Consider the following 11,251-nt stretch of genomic DNA (forward strand, 5'->3'; position numbering starts at 1 on the left):
GTGACGGGGTCCAAGGGGCAGCCCATCTCGCTGGGATGCAGCCAGCCAGGGAGCCCAATGCATCCCGCTGCCACGGTGCTGTGTGTAACCCCGCAGCCTGTGGGCCCCACCCCACATGAACACCAAACGCCAGGGCATTGGTACCTACTGCCCAGCAGGGAAGCACTGGGCCCCATGGGGCAGAGCCGTGGTTATGCAGGCAGAGCCAGTGCCATCACATCTGTGCCACAGGAGAGGGGGGATACAGAGTCCTGAACTGTGCCCAGGGCTCTGGGAGTTTGAGATGCCCAAACCCCCACAGCCAGAGCCTTCCCATCCCCTCCATGGTGGGGGGGGCACTGCCCCTTTTGTGGGACCCTGGACATCCCTGTTACCCAGAGAGAGGCTTGCTGCATGCTGAGGCCTGGCCCGACCCAGTCCGGTGGCAGGGAGTTCCCCAGGCTCAGTGGGTGTTGTCTGAAATCAGCTCCCCTGGGAGCAGCCTGAAATGTATGGCTCTGTCTTACTGCTCACCCCTGCTCTGCATCGCCACCTGCCCACGGAGCCCTGCGCTGAGCAGCACCACCCATGGACCGGTCTCTGAGCAGGGACATTTAGTGCAGACACAGGGAGGGGTCTGAGGAGGTCAAATGACGTCCCTCCCCTCCCACCCCCACCACCCAGGTGCATGAATCTGTATCAGCCCCAGAGACCCACAGCTTCAGCAGCAGGGGGACAGCAGCTAGGCCAGGGCCAGCCTTTCCCACAGCAGCTGCCAGACGTCCTGGGAATGGCCTCTTGTGTGTCATTCCCTGGGGCCTTAAAGCACAATGGCTTTATTTAAATGCGGCCTGAAGAGCCTCCCACCAGGCTTCCTCAGCAGCGCCTGGGCTCTGGCCCCCCAGCACGGAGTGCGACCGCCTGAGCTGCGGGACTGACTGCGCTAGCTGGCAGCAGCAGGAGACCGTTATCCAGGCTGGCTGGGGATGGGCTGTGAGGGGGGGGCAGGTACTTGGGGTTCTCAGGGCTCTCCCCCTCATTAGGGGCTCTCCCAGCCCCTCTCCCAGGGCCGTGCTTGTTGCTGCTGCCACGGCTTCAAGGGCCTTGGCGTGAGCCCAGCTCTTCAGAAGGTTCATGGCCAGTGATGATTTCGGCCGCGGCCCCCTTTTCCCTGCGCCGGCGAAAGATGGGAAATGACGGATTTTTAACACGCATTTTGGCCAAGCCCGGTGGATTTTCACTGCCAGCAAAGGCACTGCTGGAGCCAGGGTCTTTTTGTGCCAGATGGCAAAGGCCTGCAGCAAACGATGAGGGTGGGGGGCGACAAGGAAGGACTCTTAGAATGGAAGGTGTAGGGCAGCCTAAGTACTGGGTGCTCCCCATTGCTCCTAACCAGGCACCCATCAGTGCCCTGGCACCTGCTGTTCACCTGCCCTCGCCCGGTCTCTGAGACGGTTTCTGCTCAGGACAGGACTTGGCCCTCTCACGCTGGCACCACCTCAGCCTGGCCACCATGGCCCCTGGGATGGCTCTTGGGGTGCCCAGGGTTGGGCATCACCATGTTACCCCCTGCTGCCTCCAGCCACAGACAGACTTGCTGGTGCTTAGTTGGGTGCCAGCTCCCTGATCCCTCCAGCCTGGCAGCCACTAGGCCAGCCTGTTACCCGGGGTTCTTTCAACCCAAAGCTCTTGGTAACTTTTACTCTGTGCAAGGTGGTGTCAGCCCGGGCCGACCGATCAATGGCTGGCACAAACAGGACAACACAAGAGGGCTTTCACTTAAAGCTAAACTTTACTTAGCGGCACCAGGAAATCACCCCCAACCCTTGATCATTACCAAAGCTGAGTGTGGCTCTCGAGTGGCACAGCGGCAGCCCGTCTGCTGTCTGCCGGTGGGGAACACAAGATGCTTCCAGAGGGAGAGTCCAGTCCCGAAGAGTCCCCCTACCTCAAACTTTCCCTCCTTATTTAGACATGAGTAATAGCATGACATGTCCCTTAAAGAAAACTTGTTAAGCAAGCAGTTCCAATGGGCAAGAAAGAGGCTCCTTCTGATTATTGATTAACCAGGGGTGGGTTTTTCCAGAGTTTTCAGCCTTGAGGCCCCAGTAGAGATTCCTGGGGCAAATCCTGCTCTTCTAAAATGTGTGTATCAGCAACTTCAACACAATTCATATCAGGAAGGATGCGGGGTCAAGCTGCCCTTTCTGTGGCACCCAACTCCCCCACCCCCCACCCCCAGCCTTGGTTAAACTGAGACTGTTGAATGGCCAGCTTAGAGCCTGCTGCCTTGAAGCCATACTGGTTTCAGGCACTTTACTGGTTTGCCAAAGTCTCCGCTTACAAGCCCACGTTTGCCTCGTGGGTGAACAGCTGGGCCTGAGCCCCTCAGAAAACCTCCTGCTGTGGTGTGCTGCCCCCTCTCCATTGAGCACACCCCATAATGCTGGGGCTGCAGCCCCCATGGGACCGGGGCACACACCAGCGTGCCCAGTTCCGCTGCAGCCCCTTGCATGACAGCCCCGCCCTGAACTCTGGTCCCAGAGAGGCCCGTGAGGAAGGGCAGTGGCAACAGAAGGGTGCCACATAAACCAAAAGCAACACCTGGTGTCTGGAGCCTGCCCTAAACCCACCTCCCCAGGCTAATCTGGCTAAAGTGTACCCGCACTGCCCAGGTGCAGGACAAAGTGGGTCTCTCTGCATTCTGTTCATAGCCCCAAAGTTCATTCTCTGGTCTCTGAGTCTGGATAGCCCCCTTCGCTTAGTGTCAGGCATGTTGCTGCCCTGTTGATTTCACCAGCGCACAGCCTGGGTGCTGCGTTCCCCTCCCCCCACCCCTCCATGCAGAGACTGGGTGCTGAGTTCCCCCCCCAGCACAGACTGGGTGCTGGGTCCCCCTGCAAAGACTGGATGCTGGGTTCCCCCCAACCCCATGCATAGATTGGATGCCCTTCAATCCCAAGCCGCAGCCTCCAGCTACCCCAGCTCTGAGGTCCCCACCATGTCTTGGACCCATTTGCAGTACAGAAGCCCCCTTGCCAGCCCAGTTATATTTAGTGGCCGTGTGCAGCCGCGTGCCTTGGCCACTTGTTGACAGTTTCCAATTACAGCTGTGCGCGGAGGTTCGTGTCTTGAGGCCTTTGGCATCTGGGGTCAGCAACAGGCCACATGCCGGAAACACAGCCAGGAAACAGGGTGCAAAGCCAGCCCTGTTCCTGTACGGGATGTGCACCGTGGGGCTCAGCCCCCACGCCTCACAGTCTCCACCACAGGGGCTGACCCCACTGCTCATGCAGCCCCACCATGGGGAGTCTCAGTCCCTCCCCTCACCTCATGCACCTCCACTGCAAGTCCCTGCCCTCCTGCCCTATACAGCCACGGGGCTCAGTTCCTGCCCTCCTGCCCATACATTCCCATCGTGGGCAGCTGGCCCAGCTCAGAGAGTCCATGGTGGTTGCGGCCAATAACATCAACCTGGGGCCCGTCGGACGAAAGCAGCGACTGAGGAGCGGGAATGGGCCGTGGGTCTGATCTGGGGCTTTGTGGGTCATGGGGGACGGTGTCAGGCAGGTGGACCTATTGCTCTGGTATGCTGAAGGAAGCTCCGAGCCGCTAGTGTTAGGATTGTGCTTTTATTCCCTCCCCCCGTCCCCCTGCCATCTCTGCAATCCCCCAGGCCTGGCCCCCAGCACCAGCCTCTGGCCATGGTCCCTGCTAAGCAATGTGTCCTGCAAGTCCTTGGTCCCTGCGGCCCCTTGGCCGTGGCGGGTGCCTGTGCCTGGCGGCAGTGCCCATGAGGCTGGGCTCAGCGGCAATGGCTACTCCCCCGCAGAGTCCTGCCTCCACGGGCAGCGCCCGGCTCCTTGGGTTCCAGCCAGGGGCACTTGATGTGGGCCATGGCAATGCTGGCTGGGCTGCGCTGGCTGGGGTCAGGGGTCAGCAGCCCTCGCAGCATCTCCTGGGCCTCGTAGGTGAAGCACCCCCAGCGGGGTGGGCGTGGGCGGACGCGGGGGCTGCGATGCCAGCGCTCAAAGTCCCGGTAGTGCCGGTCGGCGGCCGTGTGCCAGGGGAAGAAGCCAGTCAGCACGCAGAAGAGCAGCACGCCCAGGGCCCAGGCGTCCAGGCTAGGCTGGGCCGGCAGGCGGGCCGAGGGCCCCAGGAGGCACAGCTCGGGTGCCGTGTAGGGCAGGTTCTCAGGCAGGGCCTCGATGGCAGTGCCCTGCGGGCAGCTCAGCCCAAAGTCGGTCAGTTTGACACGCCGGCACTCAAGGTCGAGCAGCAGCACGTTCTCAGGCTTGACATCGCGGTGAACCAGCCCCTTGGCCCCCATGAACTCGAGGGCGCTGGCGAGCTGCAGAGCACAGCGCTTGACATGCAGCTCCGCGAGCCCGAACCCCACCTAGGGAATCACAGAATCATAGAATATCAGGGTTGGAAGGGACCTCAGGAGATATCTAGTCCAACCCCCTGCTCAAAAGCAGGACCCATCCCCAATTAAATCATCCCTCAGCACGGGGGAGAGAGGTTACACACAGTGCCCTGGAGGGGAAGGGCTCTGGGTCCCACTGCCCACCTCAGGGCCAGCCAGTCCCTGCCCTGGGCGGATGGGAGCCACCCCCCGCCACCCCCAGCGGGGAAAGGCCTCCTGTCCCATTCCCTGTGCCTGCCTTGGGGCTGGATCTGAGTTGGTGCCCAACAGAGGGGAAAGGTCCCATGTCCCAATCCCCACCCCTTGAGCCAGCCAGTCCCCGTCCTAAGGCTGGGTGGGGCGTCCCCTAAAGGGGACAGGCCCATGTCCCATGCCCGTCCTCAGTGTGGCTACATCGGAGACTCTGGCTCATAGTACCTGTGGCTGCAGCAGGGAGAAGAGGTCCCTGGCAGGGGCGAGCTCCTGCGCGAAGACATAGTGGTGCTCGGTCTGGAAGGCGATGCCCAGGGCGCTGGCAATGCAGGGGTGGGCGGCCAGGCTCAGCGAGATGCAGTACTCGCTCAGGAAGTCCCGCAGCTCAGTGTCCCGCTTCTCGATGAACTTCAACGCCATCGGCCTGCCTGGGGGGGAGGGACGTGCGAAGAAGTCAAGGCTGCTGCCCCCCCCCCCCCCCCCCGCCAGATCATACCCCCTCCCCTATGCTGGATCAGACCCACATATTCTCCACACCCCCCCCATGGATCAGCCCCCTGCCACCCCACGCTGCTCTGTGGGGCCAAGGGCTGTCAGGCTGTAGGATCCCAGGGCCCAGCAGCTAACCAGGTGTGGAGTCGGGGGGCAGAGGGGCTCAGTGCTCCATGCCTGGCCCTGGACAGGGCTCCCCCTCCCCAGCCGGTGCCCATCACGGAGTGGGCTCAGTGCTGGCGCTCCTGGGGGAACAGGAGCAGTGGGTTCTGTGGGAGGTGGGGCCACATGGACACAGACTGCCCCCCCCCCCCGGGGCAGCCCAGGCCCTACCTTGCCGCTGGTGCACGGCCAGCAGCACGTGGCCATAGGAGCCGCTGCCCAGCTCCCTCAGGATGGTGTACGACTGGGTCACCTCCAGCCTGGGCAGGTTCTGCGCCGTCAGCTCCATCATCTCCTCCAGCTGCTGCTCTGCGCCCCACGGGGCGGGCAGGGTCATGGCTGCGGGAGGGGGAGGGATGGGGTTGTTACCACCGGGAGCAGTGCCCAGACGGCCCCCGGGGGACACGGACATCACCAGCCCAGCACTGAGACACGGCTGGCGTCGGCACCTTTGCTTCGCCATGCTGGCCTCAGGGCTGCCCACCTACGGTAACCAGGCATCCGGTTTTCGACTGCAACACCTGGTTGAAAAGGGATCCTGGTGGCTCTGGTCAGCGCCGCTGACTGGGCCATTGACTGACCAGTTGGCCGCGGGGTCTCAGAGGAGGGGCAGGGCAAGGGTATTTGGTTTTGTGAAAGTAGAAAGTTGGCAACCCTATGCCCATGCCGTGCCCAGCTGGCTAATGCACCCTGATCCGTTTGGGGACGCCTGGGCCCCTGCACAGCAGACAAGTCTCCCCCAGGGCTCTGGCTCAGGTGGGCTCACTGGGCAGAGCTCACAGGGTGGAGCAGGAGGCTGGAGCTTGGGGGCGGTGAGGCCAGGTGGCCTGCCCTGAAGGGCGAGTGAGACCCCTCGGGGGTTTGGCACTCAGGATTCCTCCAAGAGACAATTTAAAGGCTGGGGCATAGCACTGCTCCTGTGGATCCGTGACAGCTGCTTATACAGGGACCCCTCGCCCTGTGCTGAGATGCGACTGCCTCTGGGGAGGGGTACGGGGGGCTGTTTATACAGGGACCTCGCCCAGTGCTGAGACGTAGCCACCTGTGATGGAGTACAGGTTTGTTTCACACAAGGTTATGTCCCATTGAATAACAGCCCCTCCCAAGCCCCTTGGGGCCTGACAGCAGCTTCTCCATCCCTCTCTGCATGGGCCTGGGGCACCAAGACATGGCTTCCTGTAGATGCCCAGCTGTGGACCAAGGGGACATACCCCCCACACTGGGCTCCCCTTCCAGCCTGTGGAGTTTGGACAGACTCCAGGTCCCACTGATGCTCTGCACCTAGGGAAGAACAGCTCCCTTGTCCCGGTGACACCTCTTCCTGCCCCACTGAGCCTGAACTGCCCCAGGCCCCTCTACAACCCTGGGTTCGGGCACCAAATTCATACCGGCAGCAAACCCTGTATCACTTCCGAGCGCAGTCAAGGCCTTAGTCAGAGGCAGAGCCAGGGAAGCAACCTGGCTCCCAGCCCTCCTGCTGGAATCACTAGACCCCACTCCCCTCCCAGAGTTTGGGATAGAACCCAGGAGTCCCGGCTAATACCTGGACTTGCTCAGGGGAGGAAGTGGCCCTGGTGTCAGTGCCCCAGCACCATGTGCAGTGAATGTGGGACCAGCAGCCCTGGACACCCCCCGGCATCTTCAGGCTGGGAGCTGCCAGCAGCAAGAGAAGGGCAGCATTGAGAGGCCCACCCAGATAAATCAGTGGAGCCCTGTGGGCTTGGGGGGCACCAGATGAAAGAGGGACCCCACTTACCTGCCTCCTGGAGCTGGAGCCCCACAGTATGCACAGGGGAGCCGCTGATTCCAGCCCTCTACCTTCCCGTCTGTCTGTCCGCTGGCCTGGGATGAGCCTTTTATCCCGTCCACCCCAAGCTGGAAAGGGTCCCGTGGTGGCTGGCAGATCCCAGCTGGCAGTGCGGGCCAGGGGTCGGGTGCGGTCAGCGCCGGGGGCTGGCACTCGCTGGGCTGGGATTAGCAGGCACTTATCTGGGTTATTTTTACCAGCTGGCACTGGATACTCCAGTCCCCCAGCCCCCACTCTCATTTACTGCTCCCTTCCCCTTGGCCCCCCAGTACCCTCTGTCCAGGATTAGCTTGTCCCAGGTGTTCCTGGAAAGTCAGCTCCTGACAGCAGCGGAGCGCCCCACCCTGGAAACCCACTGGGGAGCTGGAGCAGGGCAGAGACCCTGCTGGCGTGAAGCTCCAGGAAACACCTTCCCCCCAACAGAGCCCAAAGCATTTTCTGCCACGGTATACAGGGACCCCTTGCCAGGCACGGAGATACAGCCACCTCTGGGGTGGTGCACAGGAGCTGTTTATACAGGGACACCTTGCCGGGCACTGAGATACAACCCTTCTGGGCTGGGAGCAGGGGCTGTTTAAATGGGGACCTCTCGCCCGGCACTGAGATGCAGCCACCTCTGGGGTGGGTGTGGAAGTGGTGGACTAGCACCTGGACAGGCTGCATGGGCATAGGGAGGTGGAGATGGGAACATTTCTCAAGAAGGAAGGTAGCCAGGATTGTCCAGGACGTGTGGTTCATGCCGAGACATCAGAGAACATATCTCCCTCACACTGCAATGTGAGAACCCCACATACAGTCTGGGCCTGTGGTGTTACTTTTGGTAAGACAGATATGAGGCCCCTTTCACCACATGGGGGCACTGGGGGTAAGCACTGACTGCTGGGAATTGCCCCCAGCCAGCCCCCCATCCCAACACTGGGTTGTCCTTGGCAGAATCTACCAGGGGGGCTGGGAGCCAGGACTCCTGGGTTCTATCCCCGGCCCTGCTGGTACAAGCTGCCACCCCTTTATCTTCCCCATGCCCCCTGCAGATCCTGCCCTGCCTGCCAGGTATGCTTCCTGCTGGAGACTCTGGCTTGTGAGGGGCAGCGTGGGGGGCCCTGCCAGTCTGGGGAACTGCAGAGGTTGGGGTCAGCTGGGGAAGCTCTGGGGCGCTCATGAGCAACTGAGCCCCCCACCCCCACAGGGTCGAGTCCCAGAGGCCTGCTCCCGCCTCCCTCTGTTGTTTGCCTGAGTCTCTGGGTGGGGGGAGGAAGGGCAAAGGAAGCCTGGGGGCAGGGCAGGGACGGCTCAGGCGGGCATCAGAGACTTGGGCCGTTCCTGTTCCCAGAACCACGGCAACATGGCCACAACAAAGGCCTATTCTGGGATCCCCTCAGGGGGTCTCTGTGCTTGTGCCATGGCGACAGTCCCAGATACAGCACATGGCATCTGCTCTGGGCAGGGGGTGGTGGTGGTGGCAGGGACAGCATGTGACTCCCCCACCACTAGCCCCCCACCCTCTGGGCCACATGCAACCTCCTCAGCATGGGGCCTTCCCCTGGGAACAGGTTGGCTTGGGGACACCACGCCCGGTGGTAACAAGACCAGGCTGGGCTGCACTTCGCAGGCACCAGATGCCAACGAACAGGGGGCACCAGACCTGGTGAGACTCGGCCACCCCCCCAGCTCCCAGGCAGGACAACCAGGGCCATGCTCCTGCTCTCTGCCCAAGGGCCAGACCCCACAGACACCAAACCGCCTTGGGGTAGTGTGGGGACTTTATACGGGGACCCCTTCCCTGGTGCTGAGATGCAGCCACCTCTAGTTTGGTGCAGCTGTTTATACAGGGACCCCTTGGCCAGCGCTGAGATGCAGCCACCTCTGGGATAGGGCAGCTGTGCATACAGGGACCCCTTGCCTGGCGCTGAGATGCAGTTCTACGTGGGCTGTGGAGGTTTGTCCAGGCCCCAAGCTTCACTCCCAGACTCCAGGGGGAAACGACCTGGGTTAGGGAACCCTCCACAACAGTCTGAGTCCTTAATATTAGTTTTTCAACACCAGCCATCAGGTCCAAGAGGGGCAGCCGGGGCCACCAGCGACTGTGAGGGGAGAGTGCCTTGTGACAAAGGTGGGGATTGTCTGTAGCATTTTATGAACTGTCTGTGTGACTCTGTACTGATCTCCTTGGATAGTATTCAAGACAGAGAGCCGCCAGGAGGACTGGCTGGGCTGGTGTGGGCCCTGCGAAGGCTGAGCCAGGCTGCCTGGGCTGGCCGAGCCAGGCTGGCTGGGCTGGTGAAGCACCAAGGAAGGCAGAGCCGGGTCTGCTGGGCTGGCGTGGGCCCTGTGAAGGCACAGCCGGGCTGGCTGGGCTGCGGCGGTGCCAGGGAAGGCAGGATTCCTGGCCAGCTTGGTCCCATTCCCCTTCTTCCCTCCTACCTGTCAAAACTGCTCCCATTCAACACCATCCCGACTACTGAGTTGGGACCATCTGATTCCTTGTCCCCCAGCCTCAGCTGCCCCTCCAGCTCCACTGCCCACTAGTGATCAATCTCAATATTTCTCCTCTCTCTTCTCCCCAGTGGGGGATAGTGGGGACGCACCCATTGTCCAAATCACCCACAACTCTTACACAAGCAGGGTCAGGAACTGGGACAGTGCCTGTGGGGGGAGGAGATTCTGGCTGGTGTGTGACAAACAAACCCATCTTGGGGGTCCCAGATCACAGAGAAGAAAGGTTCCCGTTAGGGGTGGTGGATTATCATGGACAAGACCCTTGGCAGGGAGTGGGGATGCTGGGAAGGGGCAGGACAATTTATGGGGAACATTTGTACCTTTTCTCTGCCCTAGAGCTTCTCTCGGATGTCCTTGAGACCAGCCTCCTCTATGGCCATGTCCACCCGTTCCTTCTCCTCCTCATCCTCTGAGTCCCTGGGAGTCCCTGCACCAGGGAGAGAAGGGGACAGGGTGACTCCTGCTGCCACTCAGGGGAAGGACAGGGGCGTAGTGGGGAGAGCAGAGTTAATGTTCCCTCTTCCCACCTCAAGGACCCAGGGCAAATTGGGCCCCACACTCCCCCTCTCGGGGATGCCCCTAGTAGAGGAGCCCCCCTCCCCTCCCCCGCCACTGTGCTGGATTCCCTGGGAGGTGCCTGCCCCCCAGGCTGGGCTGCGGCAGCACCAGGGAAGGCAGAGCCGGGCTGGTGTGGTTCACTGATTGTTACCTGCAAGTTAGTTTTAGTCTGGCAGAGTCTTGAAGAGTTTGCTGGCAAGGTAGAGAGGCTGGCGTGTCTGGCACAGGGTAACAGTGGCTGATGGTTCTGGGTGTCCTGAGCAGAACCTCAAAGATGGAGAAGTAGTTCCTGTTTGTTTCACATTCACAGACCCATAGCAACATAGCCAAAGTGGGAGGAGAGAAGAGAGTGTAGCAGGGGAAGTGCTGGGGTGGGACCCAGTTCAGTTCCCAGGTCTCTCCCAGGTTTGTGGGTGAGATCTAGGGCAGGTCTCTGTTGGACAAAGGACAGTCTCCTGCTCCTTACAGTAATTTGTGTCCACGGAAGAGAAGGGCTGATTCCCTCCTTGTGACTCGCAGCAGCTCCCTAGGAAGGAGCCACTGCTCTTCTCTGCAGACCTTCTCCTGGATCTCACAGGAGTCTGATGCTCTCACTCTGCAAGCCTGCCTAGGGCCCTGGAGTTAGTGCTCAGCAGAACCAGGCAGAGCCCTGTCTTAGAGCACCAGCGCCTTCCCTCTATCCCTGAAGGAGGCAGGGCCCCAACACTGCTCTGCACTGACTGCTCTGACTAAGGGTGGCCCAATGTGCTCTCAGGTAGCATGACAGGTAGGATGGTGTGGATTGCACTCTCAGCAAATTTGCGGATGATACTAAACTGGGAGGAGTGGTAGATACGCTGGAGGGGAGGGATAGGATACAGAAGGACCTAGACAAATTGGAGGATTGGGCCAAAAGAAATCTGATGAGGTTCAATAAGGATAAGTGCAGGGTCCTGCACTTAGGATGGAAGAACCCAATGCACAGCTACAGACTAGGGACCGAATGGCTAGGCAGCAGTTCTGCGGAAAAGGACCTAGGGGTGACAGTGGACGAGAAGCTGGATATGAGTCAGCAGTGTGCCCTTGTTGCCAAGAAGGCCAATGGCATTTTGGGATGTATAAGTAGGGGCATAGCGAGCAGATGGAGGGACGTGATC

General features: G+C 60.9%; 1 protein-coding gene across 1 annotated transcript; it reads right to left on the reverse strand.

Annotated features, from left to right (window-relative positions):
* Window positions 1–2,906: 2,906 nt before the first annotated feature.
* Window positions 2,907–10,583, reverse strand: LOC125629392 (serine/threonine-protein kinase SBK2-like). Its single transcript, XM_048834833.2, has 6 exons — window positions 10,267–10,583; window positions 9,878–9,984; window positions 7,011–7,222; window positions 5,426–5,593; window positions 4,826–5,028; window positions 2,907–4,378 (listed from the first exon to the last, which is right to left on the reverse strand). The coding sequence occupies exons 4-6, from the start codon at window positions 5,589–5,591 to the stop codon at window positions 3,785–3,787; spliced, it is 963 nt and encodes a 320-aa protein (XP_048690790.2). The 5' UTR covers window positions 5,592–5,593; window positions 7,011–7,222; window positions 9,878–9,984; window positions 10,267–10,583; the 3' UTR covers window positions 2,907–3,784.
* Window positions 10,584–11,251: the final 668 nt, after the last annotated feature.

This window comes from Caretta caretta, chromosome 23 (genome assembly GCF_965140235.1).
Source record: "Caretta caretta isolate rCarCar2 chromosome 23, rCarCar1.hap1, whole genome shotgun sequence".
NCBI classification, from domain to species: Eukaryota; Metazoa; Chordata; order Testudines; family Cheloniidae; genus Caretta; species Caretta caretta.

Coding starts and splice junctions, on each gene's coding strand:
- LOC125629392 (XM_048834833.2), bottom strand. CDS start 5,591: ATGACCCTGCCCGCCCCGTGGGGCGCAGAGCAGCAGCTGGAGGAGATG. Junction 5,029..5,425: donor GGCCGTGCACCAGCGGCAAG/GTAGGGCCTGGG, acceptor CCTCCCCCCCAG/GCAGGCCGATGGCGTTGAAG. Junction 4,379..4,825: donor TCTCCCTGCTGCAGCCACAG/GTACTATGAGCC, acceptor GTGATTCCCTAG/GTGGGGTTCGGGCTCGCGGA.